This window comes from Emydura macquarii, unplaced genomic scaffold, assembly GCF_026122565.2.
Source record: "Emydura macquarii macquarii isolate MOO-44397 ecotype Brisbane River unplaced genomic scaffold, CSIRO-AGI_Emac_v2 contig_839, whole genome shotgun sequence".
Classification (NCBI taxonomy): domain Eukaryota; kingdom Metazoa; phylum Chordata; order Testudines; family Chelidae; genus Emydura; species Emydura macquarii.
This window is the reverse complement of record NW_027130976.1, coordinates 1476482-1503488: the sequence shown is the minus strand read 5'-3', so window position 1 is coordinate 1503488 and position 27007 is coordinate 1476482. Positions and strand designations below refer to the sequence as shown.

The 27007-nt window shown below is 47.5% G+C and overlaps 2 protein-coding genes across 4 annotated transcripts in view; one reads left to right on the top strand and one right to left on the bottom strand.

Moving 5' to 3' along the window:
• The window catches only part of ZNF821 (zinc finger protein 821), a 28561-nt gene extending 27307 nt beyond the window's left edge, over positions 1–1254 (bottom strand). Inside the window, exon 1 of the mRNA XM_067543401.1 lies at positions 1212–1254. The gene's annotated coding sequence lies outside the window, so the exon portion shown is untranslated. The remainder of the gene's footprint in view (positions 1–1211) is intronic.
• IST1 (IST1 factor associated with ESCRT-III) lies at positions 1234–24941 on the top strand. 3 transcript variants are annotated; one of them, XM_067543405.1, is made up of 10 exons: positions 1234–1275; positions 14665–14764; positions 15862–16042; positions 16544–16631; positions 17433–17516; positions 18004–18114; positions 18446–18637; positions 19779–19871; positions 21060–21108; positions 22740–24941. In XM_067543405.1, exons 2-10 carry the CDS (start codon positions 14677–14679, stop codon positions 22937–22939), a joined length of 1086 nt encoding a protein of 361 aa, XP_067399506.1. In that variant the 5' UTR covers positions 1234–1275; positions 14665–14676; the 3' UTR covers positions 22940–24941. The 3 variants fall into 3 exon arrangements, with proteins under 3 accessions (XP_067399506.1, XP_067399503.1, XP_067399507.1); XM_067543402.1 differs by lacking the exon at positions 1234–1275 and adding an exon at positions 1284–1522; XM_067543406.1 differs by lacking the exon at positions 1234–1275 and adding an exon at positions 1641–1940.
• Positions 24942–27007: the final 2066 nt, after the last annotated feature.

Sequence of the window (27007 nt, the reverse complement as noted above, 5' to 3'; positions counted from 1 at the left end):
ATATATATATATATTTTGTGTTGGAACAAAGACCCAACCTGAAAATTCAGGTCCCAAAGTGAATCATAGATTAGGGTTGGAAGGGACCTCAGGAAGTCACCTAGTACAAGACCTTGCTCACAGCAGGACCAACCTCAACTAAATCATCCCAGCCAGGGCTTTGTCAAGCTGCAGCTTAAAAACCTCTAAAGATGGAGATTCCACCACCTCCCTAGGTAACCCATTCCAGTGCTTCACCAGCCTCCTTGTGAAAAGTTTTTCCTAATGTCCAACCTAGACCTCTCCCCCTGTAACTTGAGACCATTGCTCCTTGTTCTGTCATCTGCCACCACTGAGAACAGCCTAGCTCCATCCTCCCTGGAACCCCCTTTCAGGTAGTTAAAGGCTGCTATCAAATCCCCCCTCAGACTAAACAAGCCCAGTTCTCTCAGCCTCTCTTCATAAGTCTTGTGCCCCAGCCCCCTAATCATTTTTGTTGCCCTCCTCTGGACTCTTCAATTTGTCCACATCCTTCCTGTAGTGGGGGGCCCAAAACTGGACACAATACTCCAAATGCAGCCTCACCAATGCCGAATAGAGGGGAACAATCACTTCCCGTGACCTGCTGGCAATGCTGCTACTAATGCAGCCCAATATGCCATTAGCCTTCTTGGCAACCAGGGCACACTGCTGACTCATATCCAGCTTCTTGTCCACTCTAACCCCCAGGTCCTTTTCTGCAGAGCTGCTGCCTAGCTCGTTGGTTCCCAGCCTGTAGCTGTGCATGGAAATTTTCCATCCTAGGTGCAGGACTCTGCACTTGTCCTTGTTGAACCGCATCCGATTTCTTGTGGCCCCATTCTCCAGTGTGTCTGGGTCACTCTGTATCCTGTCTCTACCTTGCAGGGTATCTACCACTGCCCAGCTTGCAGGGACCCTCTCGCCGAACGCGGGGGGGGGGGTGTGTGTGTGTGTGTGTGTGTGTGTGGTGGGGGGAGGGGGGGGTGTGTGCGCGTGTCTGCGTGCTGTACTGGAGGGGGCGGGGCCCGGAGCGCTAGCAGGCCTGCCCAGGCGAGGTGTGGGCGGAGTCAGGGGTTGCAGTCCGCGCGGTCCGGTCCGGTCCGGTCCGGTTCGGTCCGGTCCGGCTGCCGAGCTCCCCGCCAGCCCTCAGCCCATGCGCAGCAGGCGCCGCCGAGGCGGAACCGGGGGCGGGGCCGCCCTGAGTGACTCACAGCGGCGTGACTCGACCTGTGATGGGTGACGACAGAGTGACGCGAGTCGGGATCCCTCCGCCAGGTAAAGTAGTGCCTGATTCCGCTCCCACGGGCCCGGCCGCGGCGTTCTGCAGCCGAGTGCGCGGCGGCCGCTGTGTCCTTCCGCCGGGGGCAGCCTTGGGCAGCGAGTCCCGCCGCCGCTCCTGCGGATCGCTCCGCCGCGGTGTCGGTCGGTGCTGAGAGGCTGAGGACGGAGCCGCCATTTTGGACGCCTGGTTCCTGCTGCTGCTGCCGCCGCCGCTTCCCGCCCCGCTGTAGGGCCCGGCCCGGTGAGTGGGGCAGCGGCTGGTCCCCGGGCGCGAGTCGCTGCTCGGCCCGGCCTCCCCTTCCCCTTCCGGGACCCCGGCGTGGCCGCCCGCCCGCCCCTCGGCGGCTCAGCCCCAGGGCCAGGACCTGCCTGCCCCGCCCCGCGGTCTGGCCCGGCCCGGCCCGGCCCTGGGCTGCGGTGGGCGCTGGCTGCTCCCTGCTGCAGGCTGGCCGAGAGACTCGCTCCCAGGGTCTGCGCTGCCATGGGGGCTTCTCAGGGGCTGCAGCTGAGAAGAGGTTGAGAACCGCTCCTCTAATCCTGGAGTGGGAGCTGTGTTTGTACAGCGCCGAGCACCCTGGGCCCGGCTGGGGGTCCTTGCAGAGGGCTGCGCTAGGAAGAAAAGAGCAGCTGCAGAGACAGGCTTTTACTGAGGGCTCAAGGTGTGTGTGCAGGTCCTGCAGGTAGACGAGCCTTCCCTGGCAAGGTAGCTTCTGTACCAACCTCGGCGGACAGGGTCCTGCTCTGTTACTCCGAGCAATTGTTGTTCCTCCCATTGTTGTTCCTCCCATTGTTCCCTTCACCAGCAGCTCCACTGCTCTCTCCTGTCGGTCTTTCCCTGCTCTCGCCTGTTTTCCAGCTCTTCCTTACAGTGCACTTGCACTTGGGAGACCAAGCTGCTCAGCAGAGACTAGCAGTGAGCATTGCCAGTGTTTAAAATGCCAGCATTCCTCCTCTTCCGAAAGACCTTATTTCTCATTGGCTGATGTGAAAGTCAAAGCTGTATTTGGCTCAGCTGGTGAGATGGCTTTAATCAGTAAATTACATGTTCAGACTTTCCCTCTCACATTCTTATAAACATAGTGAATGTTGTTTCTGAGTTAGTAGGTACTGGTTCATGCCTCAGATGAAGATGGTGTAGTTGCATAATGTTAAACTAAACTAGTAACGCCAGAATGTTAGACTATCCTTTATTGGCTGAGACTAGTATTTCAAATTTCTTGGTACCTCACCTCAAGGTTGGTTAAACAGATGACTTTACACTTTTTTCTGCTCTACTTATTGTTTATCACTTATAATTTTTGTCTTAATTTAGACTTTAAGATATAGGGTCTCATCTTCATTTGTCTGTAAAGTGCATGCATACTATTTCTGAAAGTAGAAAGTCTCAAACCCTTTACATACATCAACCTTCCACTGAATGCATCTGGGATGGAACGTGTCAGCAATTTTGCATCACTTACACAAGAGTTTTTAAAAGGTGATTAATTATTGGACACTTCATTACCAAAAGATATTGACATTTGAAAGCATGTAGAGAAAAGCCTCAAAATAAGGGAGATGAAGTGATTTGAGGAAATACACACATGTAGCTCATTCCATATCTTGGCTAATTGCTCAGTATGTGATGGGAGGAAACCTAAGTCTACCAATATGTGATGAGTGTAAACATCAAGGAGGAAATGAAATATTTTAAAGGGTTGAGAAGGGATTAGTGAGTGATGTAATGAAACTGAGAGAAAAATTGTTGACTGCATGTTGTATTGTGGACGGTAACATTAGGGTTTGTTAGCTTGTGGAATAGTCTACCAAGGGGAATGGTAGAAGCCTAATCACTTCCCATATTTTCATCTGAAATGGACTATTAATCCTGACTTCATAAATATAGGGACCTATCTTGTACTAATTGAGGGATGGACAAGATGATTTACAGTAATTAATCATCACTTATTCCTAGGGAATTCAGTATTTAGAATCCCTATCAGTTTAAACATTGCATGTGTCTGAACACTTCTGCTACTCCTCTTGTAAGTAACATTGAAAATAATACAACTCAAGGATTCCCAAACTTTAATAGCAGGAACCACCTACTCTCACTTGCAATCCTGTAAAATTGTTCACATGTAAAAGTAACATTAGGAAGGTATTGTAGTCTAGCCATCCTCTAATGCAGTGTAGCCACTGGAAATAAGTAGCTAGCACTATGTGACCAACCAGCACTATCAGCCATCAGCAGCCTCTGCTATAACTGAAAAAGATTAGATGAAAAAATTAATGTTACTTTGTGTGTTTGATAGCACTTTCAGTATAGTCACTTTCATTATTTCCCTTTTTTTTGTGGACTTATCGCACAGCATCAGCGAAGAGAGAAATATCTTTAAGGGCAGGAAAATATGTCTGCAAAATGACAAAATTTGGCAGGTGGCTCAGACATGCCTACAACTTGAGCCTGCTTTTAACTATTTTATTAATTGGCTAGATTTCAATTTGACATTGTCCCTGTAGTAAACCAGTGCTGCTTACACAGTGTGGTGTGTCTTACATACATATATACAGTGATGGCAATGAAAGAAACTGATTTAACATATTACCCTGAAAAGGATCCATGAGCAAAAGTTTGCAAAGGGCCTAAGACTGAGGAGCCAAGTCAATGGGACTTAAGCTCTTAAATCTTAGTTATGTTTTGAAAAATTTTCTCAGACTGATCTTAAGGTTTTATAGTATAGCCAGTTACCATAATAACTGAGCAGCTTCCACATAAATCAGTAACACAGTCCCTAGGGCATGGTTCCTCCTCCCTTTTTGAGGTAAAGCCTGCTTGGAGTACTTTTGTTTTCATTGTCTGTTAAAGGTTTTTGGGTGATGGGGGTGATTTTGATTAGATGGAGTATCCATATTAAGGGTCATTCTTGCTATCGTGTAAAGGTTTTTTTTTTCCAAAGAGGAAGAATTTGCAGAATTTTCTAAAGCTGGTCAGTCTGGATTGCTAGTTCATTTAAATAATGAAACGGTTTATGCACTTTGTCCTTAAAGCAGATGGCTGTACATTCAACAGGAAGTTTTAAAACCAGTGTAAACTTAAATTAAAGATATCACATGTAAACTTTATTTTAAAATGTTGATTTGTATCTGTTATGGGAGAATAGGCAGGTGCTAATTACCTTTTGAGCAGCAGAGACAGTTTATTGCACTGTTCATTGAAATCTGATCCATGACATGCTTTTTAAAAAAATTCAGCTTTTGAACTTTGACACTTGAGTATCTGTGCAAATCTTCTAAGTATGTATATACCATGCTTATCACTATTGGATTAGAGTGCCTAGGAAGGCTTGGGTTCTGTTAAAATGTCAGAAGCTTGAGTTCAGGTCTTAATGGAATAATCAGTGTGTGAGAAACTAGAAAATCTGTAAATCCCTCCACATACTTATGGGAAAGAGCAGTAAAATCCATGGATCCCTCTTTACTGCATTATAAATAATACAGGCCTTTAAGCTTGGTCCTGTGACAGAACAGAAGGAGTAAGAGCAACAAAATAAGGATAATGGACTTGGAAAAACAGAGTTTATCAAACTCCGAGATCTGGTAGAAAAGATCGCGTGGGAAGAAAATCCAAGGAGTTCAAGAGAGCTGGCAGTTTAAAGGCACAACTGCAAATTATCCTGATGCAAAGGGAAGAGAGGAAGATTGTAAGAGGGCAATATTGCTGCATCAGGAGCTCCTTAATGACCTGAAAATCAAAAAGGAATCCTAGAAAAAGTGGAAATGTGGACCAGTGATCAGTTGTTCTCCATGTCAATGGAAGGCAGGACAAGGAGTCATTGGCTTAATTTGCAGCAAGAGAAATAGGTTATAAAATTTTTTCTAACAATCGGGGTAATTAAGTTGTAGAATGGGCTTCCAAGGGAGCTTGCAGAATCTCCATCATGGGAGGTTTTTAAGAACAGGTTGGATGAACACCCGTCAGGAATGGCCTAGGTTACTTGGTCCTGCCTCAACACAGGGGGTTTCCAGCCCTGCATTGCTGATTCTGGGACGTGTTCCCTTCCTCACAAGGGTGCTGTGAAGATAAATGTATTCAGATTATCTCACCTACTGCAGTGATGAGGGGCCATATAAATACCTCAGATCCAGATTGTTGTGAACATCTGCACCATAATGGAAGACTTTCCTTACAGAAAGGAATATCTGTTTGAGTGTGCCAGGGCTGTGAATAAGAAATCTAGTCTTTGTATGACAGCTGTGCTTATAGGCCCAGCTGGGATGGGGCCCCCTTGTACTAGAGACTGTATAATAAACAGGGAGTAAGGGAGGACCTTGTCAGAAACCCTTAGTCTACATAGACCAGATAAAAGATGGTAGAGAAATTATTGGACGATAGCTTTGTTCTTAAGACTCTTCCTTATTTTTTTAATTATTTAGCGTCCTAGGTGTGTGCAACATTTTACAGGCAACAAGAAAGGCAAGTCCCTGGGGAGTTTACACTCTAAATTAGCTGTAACATAGCAAGGGGTTGTGTTACCCAGGTGTTGAAGAGTGGGGATAGGAGTACAAGGCTTGCATGCGGTCTGGTCTATAGTGCCTTAGTCTCTGTCACTGCTTTATAATACGGCAAGTTGGAGAGTATACAGAGATGCCATTGTGACGGGGTGGCCGGGCTCCCTGTCACAATGCAAAACCCTGTGTTAATAAAACATGGCCGCCTCTTTCTTCTCCTCCTGCGCTTTTTCCAGTGGAAAGAGTACAAGCTCCTCCCTTCCCTTTTGGGAAAGGAGCAGAAGCCCCTACTGTTGCTGTACTTCTCCCTCATGGGTTAGGATCATCAGGGTTGGGGTGTGTAGTATGTATAAAACCAAGCAGATCCACCTGCCTATCAAGAGTTTTCAAGCCCTGAGAATGGGCAAGGTGGCTAAGTCACGATAGCTTTGTGAACAATAACTTCAAAAATTCTGACATCTGTGCTTGGAAAAATCTCACCCATAATGTTGCGGTACTGTTTTAATTTAATTTTTTAGGTTTGAAGAAAGCAGGGTGAGGAACCAAACCTGATCATGGATAGCTGCACCCAATGTGGTGCTTAAATCAGGAAAATTGATAGTCTTCATTTTGTGATGGATACTGTTTTTGCTTGTCAGTAAATTCATTCACAACCAAAGACACATTCTGTGTGACAGGGAGGGGCAGTCAAACTTTGAACCTCCTAAAAATAACTTGAGTTGTCAGCTTTTTTTTGCACTTGGATATGTTTTGTGTGAAAACTGATTCTCAACCAGACCACCTAAATAAGAGCAAAAAGGAGCTGTGTCACCTTTTTTGAACAAATTCCCTTCTGCCCTGAGACAAAGCATAAGAATCTCTGTTCCAAATCCAGATTTTCTGGCAAGTTGTTTGCCTGAAAATAGGGGCTTAGACTTTTAAAATTCCTCCTGATGTTTAATTCATCACACCCACAGTACAGTTCAAAACTACATCACCAAACTACTACAGTCCAAAACTACATCACCTGACAGTTAGGGCTATGTAACAATAAGTACAAACATCATCCTTAGTTTTCAAGTTACTTACATATGTAATCTATACCCCTTTTAAAATTCCTCCTGATGTTTAATTCCTCCTGATGTTTAATTCATCACACCCACAGTACAGTTCAAAACTACATCACCAAACTACTACAGTCCAAAACTACATCACCTGACAGTTAGGGCTATGTAACAATAAGTACAAACATCATCCTTAGTTTTCAAGTTACTTACATTTGTAATCTATACCCCACTCATCACCACAGTTAGAGTGCCTTAATTTAAAAAGAAAAAAAGAAAAAAAAAAGTGAAACTCAAACAATTATTCAAAGAAAGAGCAAAGTAGATTGGTAGCAGAGGTGGTCTTCTGACAAAGGTGGAACAAAACTGCACTCCTTATGCTTCAGGGATACTTTGGTGTGGTTAGGATTAGAGTTGCCTACAAAAATGGTTTTTTGTACAGATCTCTCTGTACTTTAGTTGAAATATGTATACATTGTTAATATCTGCAATTACTATAGCTATATAACCACATTTTGTTATGTTATATGGAGGTGGATTGATTTTTAAACCTGTGTGTTTTGTATTTGTACATAAGAATAGCTATATTGGGTCAGACCAGTGGTCCATCTAGCTCAGTATCCTGTCTTCTGACAGTGACCAATGCGAGGTGCTTCAGAGGGAATGAACAGAACAAATAATCAAGTGATTCATCTCAGCGACCATTCCCAGCCTCTGGCAAACAGAGGCTAGGAACGCTTTAGAGCAAGGGTTTGCGTTCCTGCTTATCCTGGGAAATAGCCATTGATGGACCTATCCTCCATGAACTTATCTAGTTCTTTTTTTGAATTCTGTTAGTCTTTGCCAGAGGATATTGTGAAGGTCAAGAGTTCCACAGGTTGACTGTGTGTTGTGTGAAGAAATACTTCCTTTTGTTCATTTTAAACCTGATGCCTGTTAATTTCAGTGGGTGACTCACTAGTTCTTATGTTATGAGAGAGTAAATAATACTTCCTTATTTACTTTCTCCATATCAGTCATAATTTTATAGACCTCTATCACATTCCCCCTTAGACATCTCTTTTCCAAGCTGAAAAGTCCCATCTCTCTTCAGAGGGAAGCTGTTCCTTATTCCTAATAATTTTAATTGCCCTTTTCTGTACCTTTTCCAGTTCCATTATATCTTTTTTTGAGATGAGGCGACTAGATCTGCATGCAGTATTCAAGATGTGGGCATTCTATGGATTTATAAGGAGGCAATAGGATATTTTCTGTCGTCTTATCTCCCCTTTTCCTAATGATTCCCAACGTTCTGTTAGCTTTGACTCCTGCTGCACAGTTAGTGGATGTTTCTGAGAACTATCTACAATGACTCCAAAATCTCTTTCTTGAGTGCTAGCAGCTAATTTTGATCCTATCGTTTTATATGGTATGTAGTTGGGATTATATTTTCCAATGCGCTTTACTTTTCTTTAGGAAATAAGTACAAATGCCAAGTTGATTTTTTTCATTGGTTGGTGACCACTCCCAGCCAACATGTTTTAACTACATACAGCCTGTTCACAAAACCACAAAAGCTATGTCTAGTTATTTAAGCAATTATATACCTTAATATACATTTATCCAGGTTCTTAATGTTTACATTTTTATGTTGGAAAATGGTGAATGATGCATTTCTTATTTACTACATTTGTGTCAGTACCATTTGTATGGAAATTGGAATTCAATCAAAAATGTGTGAAAATAGCATTTTAATGTCTTATTAGGTAAATAAAACTACCTTAAATGGACTTGATACATAAGAAAAAATGTTTGTCAAAATGCATTTTGCATTTAAAATTGAGTTCTTAAACACAGGAGTAGTTATCTCTAGTTAGTGAATTGAAGTGATTGTTTCTGATCACATCCATTGAGATTTTAAAACAAACAGATCTACTCCTCTCACATCTATTGGAAGAGGAAAAGAAGCTTTCCTACTTTATCAACTCCTAGCAGGTTTCTTAACTTTGAATGAACATAGCTTTTAGCAACCCTGGGATTCTCAAATATTTTTCATGGACCACACTTGATACGATTATTGTAGACATCTTTGTTGAATGGTATCATTTTTGATCACACAACATCCTGTGGCTATAGCAGCTTTTTACAGGGACAAGTGATATTTAAAAAGTATTTATTTGTAAATGTCTAATGAAAACAATGCAGTATCTCCTGTTGGTCTTCATTAAAGCTGAGCTTCCTCCACATTCTCTTCCAGTCCTCTACACATGCTTTTAGGCCGTGTGCTTGTAGGCCCTTCTACACATTTTTCTCTGTGCCTGCCCCAGGCCTCCCCTCCCATCCTCCTGTTTAGTTACCTGGTGCTGTCGTTCCCTGGGCATTCCTCTACCACTTTTGGCTGACAGCTCATATTTCTGTGCATGGTTCCTATTCCTTTTTCTCATCCTCTTCTGTAGCTGTGACCCCTCTTGGGGGCAGCCATGCTGATTTTCCTTGCTTATAGTTGCTTCTATATATGCTCATTCTCTTCCACTGAGGTATCTGACCATCAGTAGAAGCAGCTGGAAATGAAGGCATTAGGCCTTGTCTACACTAGAAAGTTTTGTCGACGGTAGTTTTTTCGGTGATAAAGTGCTATAATTACAGTGCTTGTGCCCGTCCACACAGCACTCACTTTGTCACAAAAACGCGTCCACACTTGGTGCTGTAATAGCAACAGTGAAAGTAGTGCATCATGGGCAGCTGTCCCACCGTACAAGTTGGCAGCTTCTGCCACTAATAATTCTGGGATGGTGGAGAGGAGTGTGGAGCAGCATGGGTACTGGCTCAATGTCCCATGGTTCATTGCGTTGCTGGCAGCGACTCATGCGATTTTCCCCCCCAATCTCCTCCCAACTGCTCCCCACCGTTTACTACACGCCCACCATCTCGGTCTGAAAAGATGGATCCTTCGCTACTCTCTACTGTTGATTTCAGCATTCTGAACACATTGCAGTTGGTTGCGCAGTACATCATGAGCTCCGAATTGGAACAGGAATCTGAAGAACCTGACCTGCTGAATGACATGGAGACAAACAGCACCTCATTACTGTTGTCATTCATGGAGCATCTGCACATGGTGAACCGCTGCTTCTGTTCGTGTGAGACAAGCACCGAGTGGTGGGATTGCACCGTTCTGCAGGTCTGGGATGATGAGCAGTGGCTAGAGAACTTTTGAATGCGCAAAGCCACCTTCCTGGAACTCTGGGTGGAGCTGGCACCTGCCATGTGGCACAAGGACCCTAGAATGAGAGCTGCCCTTCTCAGTAGAAAAGTGCGTGGCAATTGCTGTGTGGAAGCTGGCAACTCCAGACTGTTACCGGTCAGTCGCTAGTCAGATTGGAGTTGGTAAGTCCACCATTGGAGCTGTGTTATCGTAAGTGTGCAGGACCATTAATGGCATTCTGCTGCAAAGGACTGACTCTGGGCAATGGAGCATGAAATAGTGGATGGCTTCACGGCGATGGGATTCCCTAATGGTGGCAGGGCAATAGATGGCGCACATCCCAATTTTGGCACCGGACCATCTTGCTACAGAGTACATCAATAGGAAGGGGTACTTCTCCCGATGTTTGGATCACCATGGGCGTTTCACTGATATCAACGCAGGTTGGTCAGGAAAGGTGCATGATGCTCGTATCTTCAGGAATGCTGGCCTGTACTGGAAGCTACAAGCAGGGACTTTTTTTTCCCAGACAAAAAGATTCCAACATCCAGGGGATGTTGAGATGCCGATAGAGATCCAGGGAAACCCAACCTACCCACTGATGCCATGGCTCATGAAGCCTTACACAGGCAATCTGGACAGCAGCAAGAAGCGCTTCAATAACAGGCTGAGAAAGTGCTGAATGACTGTTGAATGTGTTTAGCAGGTTAAAGGCACGCTGGAGATGCCTTTATGGCAGGCTGGATTACTGTAGGATCATAGAAGCAACAAGGGGGAAAGAGAGGGACTCTGCTTAATATTTTACCTGTGTATACACAAATGCAAGGAGTATGGGGAATAAACAGGAAGACCTATAAATCTTGGTATACAAGCTAAATTCTTACTTAATTGGTGACACAAAGACTGGGGTAAATCTGGACTGGAACATTGTGTAGAGGGACAAGGTCTTGTTCAAGAAGAACAGTCAGGGAAAGAAAGGAGGTATTGCATTATACATCAAGAATATATACATTTGTTATGTGGTCCAGACAGAGGTGTGAGAGTCTCCGGATGAAGATAAAAGGGGGGGGAAAACAGTGGTGATCTCCTGGTAGGGATCATCTATAAACCGAATCAGGAGAAGAATTGGATATTTTTGTTTTTTGTTCTAGAAATGACTCATCCAAAACACCTGGTAGTAATGGGAGACTTTAACTACCCAGTCATCTATTGGAAAAGTCATATAGCAAAATACACAATGTCCAATAAGGTCTTGGAATAACTTTTTTTCAGAAGATGGAGGAAGTAACCAGTGAGGCAGCCAATTTATACTTGATTGACTAACAGAGGGGAATTGGTTGCGAATCTGAAGATGGAAGGGAACTTGAGGGAGAACTCTAAGGAAAGGAAGGAGTGAGAGCAGCAGAATAAGGACTGTGCACATAAGAAAAGCAAACTGTAAAACTCAGAGAACTGGTAAGGCCCCTTGGGAAGAAAATCTAAAGGAAAAAGGATTTCAGGAGAGCTGGCAGTTTCTTGGAGACCATATTAAAGACACAGCAGCAAACTATCCCACTGCAAAGGAGAAATAGGAAAAATAGCAAGTGGCCAATATGGATCCATCAAAGCTCTTTTAATGACCTGAAAATCAACAAGGTGCACAACTGGTTGAAAAAAAGGTACTCCGAGTAGTTATTGGTGGTTTGCTGTCAAACTAGGAGGATATATTGGCTGGGGTCCCTTGGGTCAGTCCTGGGTCTAGTCAATATTTTCATTAATGACTTGGAAAATGGAGTGGAGAGTGTGGATGACACAGAGCTGGAAGGGGTTGCAAGCACTTTGCCGGACAGGATTAGAATTAAAAATGACCTTCACAAATTGGAGAATTGATCTAAAATCAACAAGACAAAATTAAATAAAGGCAAGTGCAAAGGAAGAATAAAATCTCCAAATACAAAATGGGGAATGACTGGCTAGGTGGTATTGTGGAAGAAAAGGATGTGGCAGTTATAGTGGATAACAAATTCAATATGGGTCAGCAGTGTAGTGCAGTTGTGAAAAGACTACTATAATTCTGGGGTGTATTAACAGGGGTGTCATGTCTAAGACACAGGAGATAATTGTCCTGCTCTGCTTGGCCCTGGTGAGGCTTCAGCTGGAGTACTGTGTCCAGTGTTGGACACCACACTTTAGGAAATATGTGGACAAATTGTAGAGAGTCCAAGGAAGAGCAAAAAAGATTAAAGTGCAGAAAACCTGATCTATGAGGAAAGGTTAAAAAAACTGGGCATGGTTTAGTCTTGAGAGAAAAAGACTGAAGGGGGATCTGATGATCTTCAAATACATTCAGCGCTGTTATAAGGGTGGTGATCTGTTGTTCTCCATGTCCACTGGAGGAAGGACAAGAAGCAATGGGCTTAATCTGCAGCAAAGGAGATTTAGATTAGATATTAGGGAAAACTTTCTAACTCTAAGGATGAATAGGTACTGGGGTAGGTCATCAAGGGAGGTTGTGGATTTTCTGATTACAGTTCAGTTATTTCTGTTCAATGCCTAGCTTGTTGAAAATTGTGAAACAGATTGAGAGTTGAAAAACAGGAAACCTTGTTTTCCTCTTCTAATCTGTGAATAAAAAACGAAGTATGAGAGATGAGATTTACTAGTGCTAAAATCTGGAAGGACATTACGACCAGAAACAATTAGTTCAGTTCCCTAACTGCAGATAATACTTCCTTTGCTTAATACATTATTTAATTTAAATACAAAACATGTTTTGATAAATATACTGGGTATATAGAAAGTTTAAGGTAGTTTTACTTTAATAAAGCCTCCCACAATTTTAAAATGCTGATTTTTTTTTTTTTGCAATTTTGATTGAATCTGATTTCCATTCAAATGGAGCTTGACACACATTGTGAAGACGGAATTAGTCTAGTAAATAAGAAAACGTCATTCGCCATTTTTTAATGAAGTAAAAGTCACAAATCTGAATAAATGCTACACATTTATTTTTAAGCAATTATATAGCTTGTTGTCCTCCTGGATTGCAAAAATTATCATCAAATTTAGTTGTAAGCCCGCATGTTTTCATGACTAGCAAACAATGAGCAAGCTTTTCCTTTGGAAAACAATTAACAAGTACAAATACAAAATAAGATTAAAATTAATTATTTAAATCCTGGTTTCCTGCTCACTGATTCAACTTCATTTGCAATGTTGTGGAAATTGTGGATCCCACAATATTAGACTTCCACGGCAATTTTGATTTTAATTAGCTTGCTTTGCACAGTCCACAATTCTGCATGCGTTTTGAGTATTGCAACACAGTTTTTTCCCATTAGTACTTTCCACCTTGACTATAGTAGCTTAGACAATCCAGTACACCCTCGGTGTAATGCCCTTCCTTAGGCTATACCAAGCTCGGTCCCTGGATCCCACCTGGAGTGGGTGGGGCACAGAGCTCCTCTGGTGCCGGGGCTGCAAATGTTCAGAATGCAAAACCATTACATCTTTTCAGCTGTGTTCTGTTTCTATCTGTCAATTGTATAACAGAGATGGGTTTTTACAAGCAGTGTTCAAGAGAACAGCAGACAAACTGAAGGAATACTACTACAATACTGAGGAGAGTTATGCCAGACCAGCTCGACCAGACCCAAGGCTCACGCAGCCCGGACTGTCATTTATGAAAGCTGTTCGGGTATTTCATGTGAAACAAGCGAATGTCATGGGAGCAAGTGCTCCCTTTGGAGGCAGTCCCCATGTTTGGCTGTGAAGTTAAAGCACAGCTTGCCCCAGACATGTTTTTTGCAAGTGAGTGTGAATTAAGTGATCTTGGAGAGTGCTGGGATTCACCTGCAGTTCGACAGCATTTTCCAGCGTTAGCAGCGACAGTGACGCGATCAGTACCACTCTTGCCTAATTCTGTGGATTCCAAGTGTGCAGTATCTTGGTACAGACAAATCTTCACAAAACAAAGACATAGCATGAAGACGACCACTGTAGCAGGATGTACTGCGCTAGCATTCAGTGCCAGTAAAATGGAAAAGGCTAAATTGACTGGACTTGGTATCTACAGCAGTTTGGCTTAAGACTGTCTTCTGAAGTTTGTATTGCACTGCTCACTTTTTGACTAATGTAGTTTCAGCAAAATGTCTGGTTATTAAAAAAAAAAAATGAGCAGGCATAACATATGTGAGTGTTTATATTGTTCCAGCAATTTTTTCTTAAACAAATAGGTCTAGTCTGGCTCTTCCAAATTACCCCAGTTAATAAAGGTCCCTTATTGCCTTTCTGCAATTTTCTATGTCTTGTCTGCAACTCAGCTGCAATTATTTGACAATCATCCCACAGTTCAAGCAGGGCCTTACTCATGATTGAAATTGTTCAGAGTCGACCGGCTTAAATCACCAAACTCCTTCACAGGCCTGCAGAGCAGGATTATTTCGCTTGGGCTGTTGAGCATGGGAGTGGCCTGAAGAGGAAGGGAGGGTTGGTGTGCTCCAAGGGACAGCAACACAACCAGCAGACAGAGGCTTTTGTTCCATTCTTGCCTTTCAGACCTCTAAGAATAGGTGGCTGGTACCTGTGTATTTGGGCAGCTCTCCAGCCAGAGGAGGTGATGGTATACTGGCAGGGACACCTGAGGGCTGCAGGAGGCACAGTGATGACCCTCTCTTCTCCCTGCAGGAACTGTACATCATGCTGGGCTCTGGGTTCAAGGCAGAGCGTTTGCGAGTCAACCTGCGCTTGGTTATCAATCGCCTCAAACTGCTGGAGAAAAAGAAAAGTGAGTATTTGGTGGTGGTAGTTTGCAGGGCCAGTCCCACAGTTCTCTCTGCCCAGACCCAGCACCAGGGCCCCCATGGGGGGGGAGGGGAGGGGGAGGGTACATTTCACCAGGGCCTGGAGGCCCTGAAGGGCCCAGCCCAGACTGCAACCCCCAATACCATGAGGAAAAAATGTGTCATGGCTCATGAGATTGCGTGTATGGGATGAGGGATTGTGGTGTGGGAGGGGGCCCGTGTTACAAGTTTGTACTGGGCCCGAAAAAATTATGCTTGGGCCCTGCCCAGCACTCACTGCTCTTGCTAGCGTGGCCCAACTGATTGTGCCGCCCCCACCCTACCCTCCCAGTAGGTGTTTGCGTCTTGTTGTAAAACTTTCAGTGCTTGAGAAGCTGAGGACGGGGCAGAGAAGATACATAGCTCTACGGCAGCTTGTATCCAGGGCCTGTCCCCTCACCCTGCCACTCTGCTTTCTCTGGAAATAGAACTGCATCAGGGCTTATCACCTGCCCTCTCCCGGGGTGCCCCAGAAGGGACGTTGATTATCCTAGGGCCTCACCTCTGAATCTTTCCGGGATGTAACCAGTAAGATGGGTCCTTGAGCTGACAAGATGCACAGTGCTGGTACTTCAGTGGCTTCAGTCAGTGTGTAGCGGAGGCTTTGAATGCAAGCTCCAGGGCTGCGTGAGTGATCATTCCTCTCGGCACAACCGGCCTTTAGCCCACAGCCTTGGGCTTGCAGTGTAGGGGCAACTTCTGTGTGTGCTGAGGTGGAATCTCAGGGCGACCATGCTCTCCCTCCCTAGGCATTCGGGCGGAGGGATCCCCATGTCTGCATGCCCTACCCCCATCTTTAGTATTGACCATAGCACAGAAAGGTATTCCAGTGCCGCATAAAGCCTGGAAACCCTGGCCCCTCTCCGGTGAACTTGTCCTCGGAGAGGGTGAGACAGTCGGAGGCGTGGGGTGAGGGTGGGAGCGGATCCTCACCTGAGGAGAGTAAGGAACAAGTCAACAAGATGAATTCCTCTGCGGGGGAGGGGGGTAGCAGGGCAGCTTTTGGCCAATGTGTAACCAGGGCACGTGCCTTGTCCTGCAGCTGAGCTGGCCCAGAAGGCAAGGAAGGAGATTGCCGATTACCTGGCATCAGGGAAGGATGAACGAGCACGGATCCGTGTTGAGCACATCATCCGAGAAGACTACTTAGTGGAGGCCATGGAGATCCTGGAGCTGTACTGTGACCTGCTCTTAGCTCGCTTCGGCTTGATTCAGTCCATGAAGTAAGACCTTGAATACAATGTTATCTGTAAGGAGTGGGGGCTGCAGGGACCCAGGTAGGAGTGGTCCATAGAGCAGGAGTTTGTCATGGGCTTCTCCTAGCTTGGAGGGGTGGCTGGGTGTGTCACAGTCTGAGTCCCCAGAGGGCATGTCTGCATTGCAATTAGACCCTGCGGCTGGCCATGTCAGCTGGTTCGGGCTAAGCAGCTGTTTAACTGCAGTGTAGACATGGGAGCCCAGGCTGGAGGCTGGGATTTGTGGTCCTTCCCCCTTCGCAGGACCCCAGAGCCTTAGCTCCAGCCCGAGTCCAAACAGCTACACCACAACTAAACAGCCCCGCAAGCCCGAGTCAGCTGGAACAGGCCATCTGTGGGTTTTTAATTGCCATGTAGACAGACCCTTCAAGGTCTGTCTTTACTCAGGCAGACTGGCGGCTCCTTTGGGGAAGATAGCGGTGGCCGGCAGCTCTAGAGATGCAGAAGCAGATAACCTGTTCTCTTTAGGGATCTGGACTCTGGCCTGGCGGAAGCTGTTTCTACACTAATCTGGGCTGCCCCACGGCTGCAGTCTGAAGTGGCTGAGCTGAAAATTGTGAGTAGAGCTATTTCTGCGGTGCTGCCTGGGCTTTAGGGACTGTTGCCCTGGTACTGTTTGATTGCGGCAGAGGCTTATGTTCCCAGCCTGGACTGTCTGGGACGAGACCTGGGTGAATTGCTGTGTAACCTGTGGAGAGGAAGGAACCCTGGGTGTCAGAGGAGGACAGCTGATTGGGCATCCAGGGGATGCATCAGTGCAAGGGCCAGGAGGGAGGGGTGGTGAGGTGGATGTGTGGAATTGTTGGGAGGAAGCTTTGAGTGTATTCTGGGTGTTTTCACCTTCTTTTGATGAATCATGGATTGGCCACAGCTGGAGAGAAGACACCCTGGGAGGTGGTCTTGTACTCTGAGGTTGTGCAGAGCGCATCTTTCCTTGGATGCCTGGATGGTGTATCTTGTTCATGTGCTCAGGGTCAACTGATCGCCACATTTGGGGTCTGGAAGGAATTTTCTCCCAGGTCAGATTGGCAGGGACCTTTGGGGTCTTTCTCCTTCCCAGCAGATGATCCACATCCCCATGCTGCATAGACTCATCGGGGTGTGTCGCACCTAATCCATTCTTTGCCCTGCATGGCCTCAGGCACTAGTGCACCTCCATCTCTTCTGTTTCCTGTGGCACACGAGTTTAGTCTACTGAAAATTGAAATGGATTAGTAGGACTCCAGTCCCTGGGCTCAGTATAGGGGTACCTGGGGCATACAGGAAGTTAGACAATGATCTAATAGTCTCTTCTGGTGTTAAACACTATAAAACTGTTGTTCTGCTCTAATTCTCTAGAATTTCTTTTCCACTGCAGGTTGCTGACCAGCTGTGTGCAAAATATAGCAAGGAGTATGGCAAGCTATGCAGGACAAACCAGATCGGGACAGTCAATGACAGGGTAAGCTGGGAAGGCTAGGTGACTGGGTGAGGCAGACTCTTCCTCTCCCAGTGTGAGCTACCTGCATGTCAGATACAGACATACTGATTGCTTCAAGTGTAACATTGCCTGGATTGTTCCCTTGGTGTACATCACAGTGGAGAACACTCAGAGCTGAGATTGCCCACGCTGCGACGGAGGCAGCCCCCATTACTGAGGCGTTGCATGGGGCAGTTCTGGGGTGCAGACTTGCAGAGGCATAAAGTATGCAGCAGGGCTGGCACTTACTGTTGAGCTGGCAGCAGCTGGAGAGGAGCAAGGCCCCTGAAGCCCTTCCCCTCTTCATACCAGAGCAGAATCTTCTTCCAACAGCTGTGTCCTAGGGAGCAGCCTCTCTGGAGTCCTTGCACTTGGTATCCAACAGCTGTGTGTCCAGCCCAGGATAAAACTCCTTGGGATGCTAGCTCCTGGCCTCTGCCTTGCTGGCTGACTGTGCTTTGTGTTCCAGCTGATGCACAAGCTGAGCGTGGAGGCTCCCCCCAAAATCCTGGTGGAGAGGTATCTGATTGAGATTGCGAAGAATTACAACGTGCCTTATGAACCTGACTCGGTGGTGATGGTGAGTGGGGCAGAGCTGGAGACCTTTGAGCTGACATCTTCCCTGCCAGTCCTCTGACAGCCAAACCATCTCCATCATTCCTCTGGCATTGCGTGAGCTTTGCAGTAGCCTCCCACTCTGGTGGGCATTGAAGTAGCCCTGAGGTCTGTCCTCCTACCCCTTCCACATATGATCCTTTGGCGAGTCCTGGAGAAGCCATGATCCCTGCCTCCTTTACGTCCTTCCCGTGTGCTCCTGTAACAGGCACAAGCTCCTCCCCTTGCAGTGGGAGGTCTTCTTGACAGCCATTGGCTCTCTGGGTTAGCAACATGAGCTCCTTTCTCCCCCTCAGGCCGAAGCCCCAGCTGGCGTTGAGGCAGATCTGATCGATGTCGGATTCATAGATGATATGAAGAAAGGCGGACGTGGAGGAGGGGGTGGGGGGGTCATGACCCCACTGGTTGGTCCTGATGGAATAGTGCCCATGCCTATGCCCATGCCATCGCCGAACCTACCCTTCGCCTACCCACCTCCAAGGGGACCGGTAAGTGAAAGCGGCTTGGCCGGCAGCACAGAGGGAAGAGTGCTTCTGAATGGGAGTCCCAGCGATCAGCCCTGTCGCTGGTGTGTTTGAAGGCTGTCTGCTGGTGAGGCAGTGCCTCAGCCTGAAGATATTGGCGGTGTGGCTGAAGTTGCCCACTGCCCCTCTTATATGCTTCAGCAACCTTCTTCTGTCGTCAATGAAGGAGACAGTCCTGTCTTGTCTGCTGCGGGAAGAGAGAGTTCTCCCTCTTCTGAACTGTAGCATGCTGTCACCCTGGCAGCAGCTGCTTGAAGCCCCACAGGTGGTAATATGCCAGGATTGGGGCTAAGAGCTTGGTCAGCTCTGATAGCTACAGAATATAGAGACGAGAAGGAATATGCAGGAACCCTTTTTTTGCAAGCCTGTGAGGGGAAGGGAAAGGGCCAACGGTCCTCGGGGGAAACTCCCTTGCCAGGCCTGAAGGAGTGGCAAGACCCTGTTTCAAGAATGGGAGTTGGCAAAGGCGCGCTCTGAATGCAGAGCCTGCTTGGGGTCTCCACAGGGCAGGAGAGCAGTGAGTGGGCCCGGCTGCTCGCAGCAGGAGCCCATTCCCAGCAAATGCTCCATGTGCTGCTGTTCGTTCTGCCTCGAGAGCCTGGACCCATGCAGTGTCCAAGACTGGAGTTGGACAGTCGTTCACCAGTAGCCCTCTGGCCATTCTGCAAAAAGCCTGAAAGGGGCTCTGCCCAAATTACCAGAGTCCCACCCCGTGTAACGGCACCTACATCTGGGGGAACGCTCCAGGAGCTGGGATGTGGCATTCTCTCCTCTTCGCCTGCTCACTGCGAAGATGTACGATTCAGTTTTTAGAACCAGTAGGAAATGGAGTCCCATGGCATTTGGTCTCCTGGTGCGTAAAACCATTTCTGGTGCATGAAGGCTCGGTTTGCCACCGCAGTGTCAGCATATGATCCACATTTGGGATGTTTTCTTGGCCAATACACACTGCAAAGTGTTTCCCGACACTGCAGTGATGGGTGCCTTACAGATCCCTGATCTAGTGAAACCCAAAGCTGCTGGCATCAGATGCTGTACTGTCCTACAGGTGTATGTGTAGGGAAGCTCCACTCCTGGCTGTGCTGACTTTTCTCCCCTCCTACAGGAGAACTTCAATGGAGTGCCTGTGGGGACTTACCAGCCTTTTACCAACATCCATCCACCTCCAATACCAGCAGCTCCCCCAACATATGAGTCTGTAAGTGCCTGAGCTGCTTTTATAAGCAGCCGTGAGAGTCCTGAGAAGAGGGCAGACGTTCATTGAACACTTCTTCCTTCTGAACACTGCTCATTTCTGAGCTGTTTGCACTGCTCCTAGGTGTGACGCAAGCAGCTATTGAGGGTTCCCGACTCAACCCCTCTTCGCAGGCTGGGGCTGGGAGCCAGTCTCTAAACACTGAGCATGTTTTACTGCATGGCCTTAGTGAGAATGAAACTCCTGAGTTGGCCATGAATTTAACAGGCAGACTACAATGGTTCTGCATCTTTCCATCTTCAGCCACCTTTGGTATTTGACCTCTCCCTCTTGGATTAATTTAATCTTTAACCTGAAATGAGAATTTTGGTTGACCCAGCTGATATGATTTATACAAACTTCCTACTTCTAACCACTAACCGAGTTGCTGAGGGGACAGGGAGGGAGATTTCAGATTGTCTTCCCTGTGCATGCAGGTGTGTGGGGCTGCTGGGGCCCAGTCATGGCTCTGTCCTAATTTCTTCTGCCCTCAGCCTGTTACTGAGCATGGATGTGTGGCTCAGTCCCTGAGCATCCCAGCCCAGTGCCCCTTGCTTGGAGCTTTGTGCCCAGGTACTGTAGGCGTAGTTGGATGGTGCTGTCATAGATACCTCCATCCCCATTGTGTAGAGTGGGTTCAATCCACTCTCTGGCACACGCTGGGGGATCCCCGCCCCATCTTGCATGGGAACAAAAGAGGGGTGACTTCATCACTCCATGGGGAACTGCAGAATTTCCTTGCTGTGTGTGGCACAGCTGCTTCTCCCTGCCTTGTGAGGGGAGAGGAACAGGTTCGGGGCTTATCAGGTGGGGAAGGAGAAGCTGATGACTATTTCAGTTCTGCGTTTGGATAAGTCCTAACTATCCAGTTCCAATGGTCCCAAGGACAGCTGCTTTGTCATCTGGGGTGGAGAGCATGCATGAGACCTGGCACCCTCATCTCAAGAAGGGAAGAGTGATGTCTAGGGCATGTTTATGTATGATGCTGGGGCTTACATGTGACCACTCCTCATCTGCGTGGGGAGCAGGGAGCTGCCGCTCTCTGAGGTGCAGATGCTGTGGTCTGAGAGCAGCACCTGGAGGACAGCACCAAGCTTCACTTTGCGTGCCTGGAGTCAGGTCTGGGGTGTGGTGACCATCTGTCTGTTTCAGGTTGATGACCTTAATACTGACAAGGAAGTGCCTTCTGCACAGGTGACTGGTGAGTATGCCAAGGAGGCACTGGGGACTATCGATGATCTGGGGCTTGGGTTCCTGGAGTCACTAAGAGGCAGCTTCTCTCATGAGGGGGAACAGTGACTGGTTTGAAACATCAGCCGCAGAAAAAGAGCGGGATCTGAGTCCCAGCTGGAAGCACGGACAAATGGGTATGATTCCGAGGGGTGGCAAAAAGGATCCAGGGCTCCCCAGGGAGGAGTCAAACGCCCAAGCTTGTTCAGTTCACAAGGGAGAAGAGTAAGGTGGTGATAGCTTTAAAATATGTAAAATGAAAGGAGTCGGATAGATACTACAACATAGTAACTGATACTGGGAGGGCCCTGGGTGCCTCTGGCCTCGTCTCTATACCTGGAAATAAGGCAGACATCGTTAACGGTGAGAGTAATTAACCATTGGAACACTTGCCCCAGGGTTCTGCTGGATTTGCCATCACTGACTATTTTGCAGTGGCGTGGTGTTCTGACAGCTCTGCCGGAGGGTGATTGTGGAGCAGGTCTCTGGCCTGTTATACAGGAGGTCAGATTAGGTTTCAGTGGTCCTGTCTGGCCTGGGAATCTAGGAATCCATAAGAACAAGGGGGCACAGAGTGAAATGAAAAAGCACCAGTTTTAAACTGATAACAGGAAACACTTCGTATACAACATAATTAACCTCATCCTGCTACAGAAACCTGAGGGGGAATGGGACATATCTGTGAGCCCCAGCCCTGATACTGACTTCTGTCAGAATAGCAGCAGCAGTGATAAAGCTTTACTGCTGACCACAGGTCCAAGTTCTCCAAAGGCTGCTGAGCTGCCCATATGCTCCAAAGTAAAAGCTCATCAGCTGGGGCATAAAGAATTTCCCCACCCATGCACAATTAGATGCTGTGTGCATTTCTGAAGCACCCTCTGTCTCAGTAGTATCTGGGCATTGACCGCTGGCTGAGGTGGGATCCCAGATTAAATGGGTCCCTTGCCAGCTCCAGCAGTGTGGTGGGGCCCTCTGTGCTGAAGAAGGTGCTGAAGATGGAGGTCTGGGTTGGGCCCACCAGGGTACTGGGGGTGGGCTCATGCGTCTCTGCTCACTTGGCATTTAAACAGTTAACTAGGTTTGACATGAAGCCCACTTTGGAAAATGATGTTCATCTCCTTGGGCTGGGAGTAGGGAGGGCTACTGGGATTCAGAAACTTACTGGCACTGGACTTACCCTTACGATTCAGGGCAGCTGGGCCAGCAGAGCTACGCACACTAGCGCCTGGCAGCAGGGAGTTAGGTCAGCTGTTGGCTCAGACATGGGGCTCCATGGGGCTCAGCCCACCTGTGACCAGGAGAGTTCTGCCCTAGAATGCAGCTCCCTTCAGCTGTCTCCTAGGGGATCGTTACCACCTGGCCCTGCTGGTGCTCGCCGTGGAATCTGGATGCACCTGGAGCATGATTCATCTGAGCACCAGATGAGGTGCTGCACCATGGTGGCTTCCTGGTGCCAGGCGTCTCAGAGCTAAGCATGCCCTCTTTAGAAATGTAGGAGTTCTGCTGCCGGTCTGATAGGTGTCATGCTCTGCTTGGCCTTAGCTTCCCCCTGGAGTGGGGTGTGTGTCCACAACTTGTAACTCTGTTTCTCATCATAAATAGGTCCTGGGCCTAAGCCAGAAGCTGTTGCAAAGCCAGGAACTGGAGCTCCAGATATCTACGATAACTTTGTGCTGCCCGAATTACCATCTGTGCCAGATACGCTGCCAACGGCATCTGCTGGCGCCAACACCTCTGCATCTGAAGATATTGATTTTGATGATCTTTCTCGGAGATTTGAGGAGCTAAAGAAGAAAACCTAAGACTGACTCGGCTGTAATGCCAGTGCGTGGTCTGGGAGCTGGGATCATGCTGTTTCTCTGTGAAACACTCCCATAGAAATCCGTTTCCTGTATTAACCTAAAATGAATGCCCTTTCTCTTGACCCCTCTTCCTGCTGTACTTATACCAAATGCTGCTGCTTTCCTGGGATCTGCTCCAGGAGGGGAACTTGGGGAGATCCTGTAAGACTGGAGCAGGGAACAGCTCCTCTGTCTGGACAGCTGCACAAGACAACCTTGCTCCACCTTCTGGTTTTGACTCCATAGCTCCTGCAGTGTCTCCCACAGGGGATGGGAGAGGGAGGATGGAGAATGACAAGGGTGTCTCCTTATAAATGTGGGCTCAGGTGAAGAGTCAACTACAGGGGGCCCACCACACATCTAGGGAACAGAGTGCTAAGTGTGACTTGAAAATCCCTTTAGAAAGAGTCTCTGAGACTGCCACTCAAGGCTGAGATGGGGTATATCATGACAAGTAGACACAGGTGTTTGCTGGAGACTTTGTTGCACCTTATACTTACACAGTTCCGTTCCAAAATGGATCCAGTTGCAGAGTTTCTGGGAAGTTGATGGCTTTGTTTAGTCCCCCTGGATTCTCAGGGAGCCCTCTGTGGCCTTTACTGTTTCATGTGTGTGGGTGGGGGGGGTCTATTTCCCTTTTCACAAGAGGGCAGCACTATAGTCTCTTTCACTGGCTCGTTCCGCCTGGATCCGGTGGGGGTGCACCCGGGCGGAGAACCAGAAGTTGGGCATCTGAGTCTGCTATTGGATTCCATCCCTAAACACAGCCCACACCCACCATCTTTCTCAGCTGCGAGGCCCCTCGAGCAGGATTCTGGGTGGGTGGTTGGCAGTCACGTTACTGGTGCCCTGGTCACCGCAGCTGAAGATGCTTGTGACCAGACCAGAGCCTGACAGGCAGAGCTACATGTGTCATTGCACCATTCTCCATCTGACCTGTCCTTTGCCAGTGCTGCTCTTGCTGGAGAGAGGCCTTTAGAAGATGGCTGTTGCTCTCTTCTGTGTAATGTATCTGTACATAATATTTTCAAACAGCTTTTCTTGAATGGTTTTTGATTGGTTTGTATCTTATAGATTAGTTCCTAATAAAGTCCAGGACCATGAGCAGCTGTGTGAGGGTGCATGTCTGCAGGGGCTGGCTGGCATGGAGGACGAAAATGCGGGAATGAGGTGGTGCCACAGCCACTCGCTCAGGGAGGGGAGAGGGCCTTTTGTATGGCAGCACTGTGGAGCTGACGTGGCTGTTACGCTCTCTCCAGGAAATGGACTTCTGAGTGTATCCATCATTGCTGCAGCTTGTACCACCAGCTCTGCAGAGAAGCCTGCAGGGCTAGCCAGCAACAGGCAGGCTGTGTCAGGTAGGGGCATGTTGTTGACTCCTAGCTTACTGTGGTGGACACTCAGCAAAACATAACACAGGACTGGAACTGACCGCCTGGGGCCTCAGGCCAGAGTCTGCTGTCACAGGCAACTCTGTCTTGATGTATCTAATCTGTCAGGCTCTACCTTACAACTCGTTAGTGCAGTGATGTGCAGGAGCCAAAGTAGCCATCAACATCACCCAAAAGAGCCACCGGAGTGCGAATTCATGGTTTCATTTACTAAGGACTATACATTCATATTTAAACTAGTTTATGTACATTATTCCCACAGCAACATGACTGACCGAGTATTATTTGATCAGCTACTGTTGGTTAATAACAGTCAAAGCATCCTGAACCGTTAATTAAATCACCCAGTGTTTTAATATCCTACTATGGAGAGCTGCAGGGGATACAGGAAGGAGCCCTTTGTGGCTCAGAAACCTGTCTGAGTATCCTAGCGTTCGGGTGTTTGCATTCACTCCTCCTAGGGCCAGGCTGTTCCAGAACCTGGCTCTGCTGTTGGTTAGAAACCTGTGTTCCAGCTGAAGTGTATTAGTGGCTGTCTTGTCCCCATTTGTTCTAGTGCCAGCTCTGTCCTTTAGTGTAAATAGCTCCTGGTGTTTGTTCTCTAAATACATTGGGGTAATCAGCTGCCCTTGCAGCCGGAGCTGCACCAGGGTAAACAAAGCTCTTGCTCTCCTCTTGTGAGATCGGCTCTGTTCCCTACTCATCCTAGCAGCCCTTCTCCACCTGCTCCAGTTCAAATTAGTCTTTCTTGAACATAGGTGACCAGCACTGCACTGTGTCCCAGATGAGGTGTCTCAGGGCCCTGTCTAATAACATGAATACTTCCCTATCTACTGGAAATGCCTGGCCTGATGCATCCCAGGATGCCTTTTTCACAGCCACAGCACCTTGGTGTTTCAAACGATAGTAATCCTAAAATTGAGAGATTCACCCCTCTGTCTCCTGTTTCCAAAGGCTGAGCTCCCAGCTTAGGCCAGACATTCTTATAACCTCTTTAAATGTTTGACTTGCACTTTGTACCGTTACAGTTCATCCCATTTGTTACTCCGGTCCTCAGGGTCATGTTCTTCCTGTGCAATACTCTGATCCTCCCATGCGCTAACAGCGCGTCCATGCCGAGGTCATGAATTAAAACATGACGTTCAGTCCCAAGCCAGATCCTTGAGGAACTCCACTGGTAACATCCCTGCAGCCCCCAGGTTCTCCTTTCAGCACAACCCGTATCTCTCCTTTAGCCCGTTCCTTACCTGCCATGCAAATCTGCTCATTTCCGTATTTGCCTGTTCACATCATTCATTCTTTTTCTTCAAAATTTGTGTGTAAGTGTGCATGTCCTGAAGTGACACTAATGAGCTGCTGTTGTTGCCTGGATCGCTTTTCCCCTCTTTAAATACAGGTTCTGCAGCTGTTATTCTCCAGTCATAGGGTACCACCCCCGCTCTGATAGATTAACAATCCTTGCACCTGGACTTGCAATGTCATAGGCCAGTTCTTTCAGTATTCTGGGATGGAGATTATCTGGTCCCCCTGACGAGACTGAAGCAAGATCTTTGAGGTTGGCTTCTATCTAGGAGGTGGTAATTTCCATTTCCACACACTCAGTGCCATTAGCCATCTTGCTTTTGCCCCTCTGGTTACGTTTTAGTAGCCCTGGCTGTCCCATAAGTTCTGTCTCTTTAAGAACTGTGTGCGGGGTTTTGTGTGGATGGAGAAATGCTTAGACTGGGGTGTGAAGATCTGTATGCAGCACAGCCTATGGGATTGCTCCTGGCCTGGGCCCTGTTGCTGCAGCACAAGAGCAGCTGCTCCTGGGGACGCTGTAAAAGTTAATAAGACAGTCAGGCCTGGAGCAAGTCCTTTCTGGGTCCTGACACTGTATCGTAGTGGGCTGGGGGAATATGGATGCTGTGCCCCCCTTTTTTACGGGGGGGGGGGGGGGGTGATTGCTGTCTGGGGGCAGGTCAGACACTTTCGGCCCAAGAGCATAAACAAACAAGCAGCTGCTAAGTCTGATCTAATGTAAGACCCACACCAGCGATGCTAACGAGTAGGGTGCGACAGGCCCATCTCAGTCTTGGACGAATCAGCCAGTAATGGTCTGGCTGGTGAGCTAATGCCCAGCTGAATTGGAAACCTTTGGCCCCAGGCTGTTCTAAGGCTTCATTAATAACAGAACTAAGGGCCAAGCTTTTTAAATAATGCCCTAGGCGGCGTGGCCAGCAGATGTGAATGGGGCTTGGGCAGTCCTACCTGCTAATCTCCTGCCTCTGTCCCTGACTTACTGGGTAGCCTTGGTCCAGTTACTTCAACCTTGTCTCAGATGGGGCTCATGCTCATCCAGCTAGTGGTGAGGGCTGGGAAAGATTAATCCGGTTGGCTGCACAGTGCTGTGAGTGGGCCAGGAGCTCTGCGGATGCGATGTGGTAAACCGACAGGCTCTAAAGACAGACAGTGCAATATTTGAACAGCTGGGCAAGATGGGGCTCAGCCTGCAGCATCTCTCTGCCTAGCCCCCAGCACCTGTTCTCTGGGGGCCAGGGGACACGTCTTGTAATGAGGGATCCCAGGCACAGCTGCTGAGGGACGGAGCTGAGCTCCAGGAAGAGGAATCTATTGAATTGGGTTCTAGGTGTCTAAC

Coding starts and splice junctions, on each gene's coding strand:
- IST1 (XM_067543405.1), top strand. CDS start 14,677: ATGCTGGGCTCTGGGTTCAAGGCAGAGCGTTTGCGAGTCAACCTGCGC. Junction 17,517..18,003: donor TCGGGACAGTCAATGACAGG/GTAAGCTGGGAA, acceptor TTTGTGTTCCAG/CTGATGCACAAGCTGAGCGT. Junction 19,872..21,059: donor CTCCCCCAACATATGAGTCT/GTAAGTGCCTGA, acceptor TGTCTGTTTCAG/GTTGATGACCTTAATACTGA.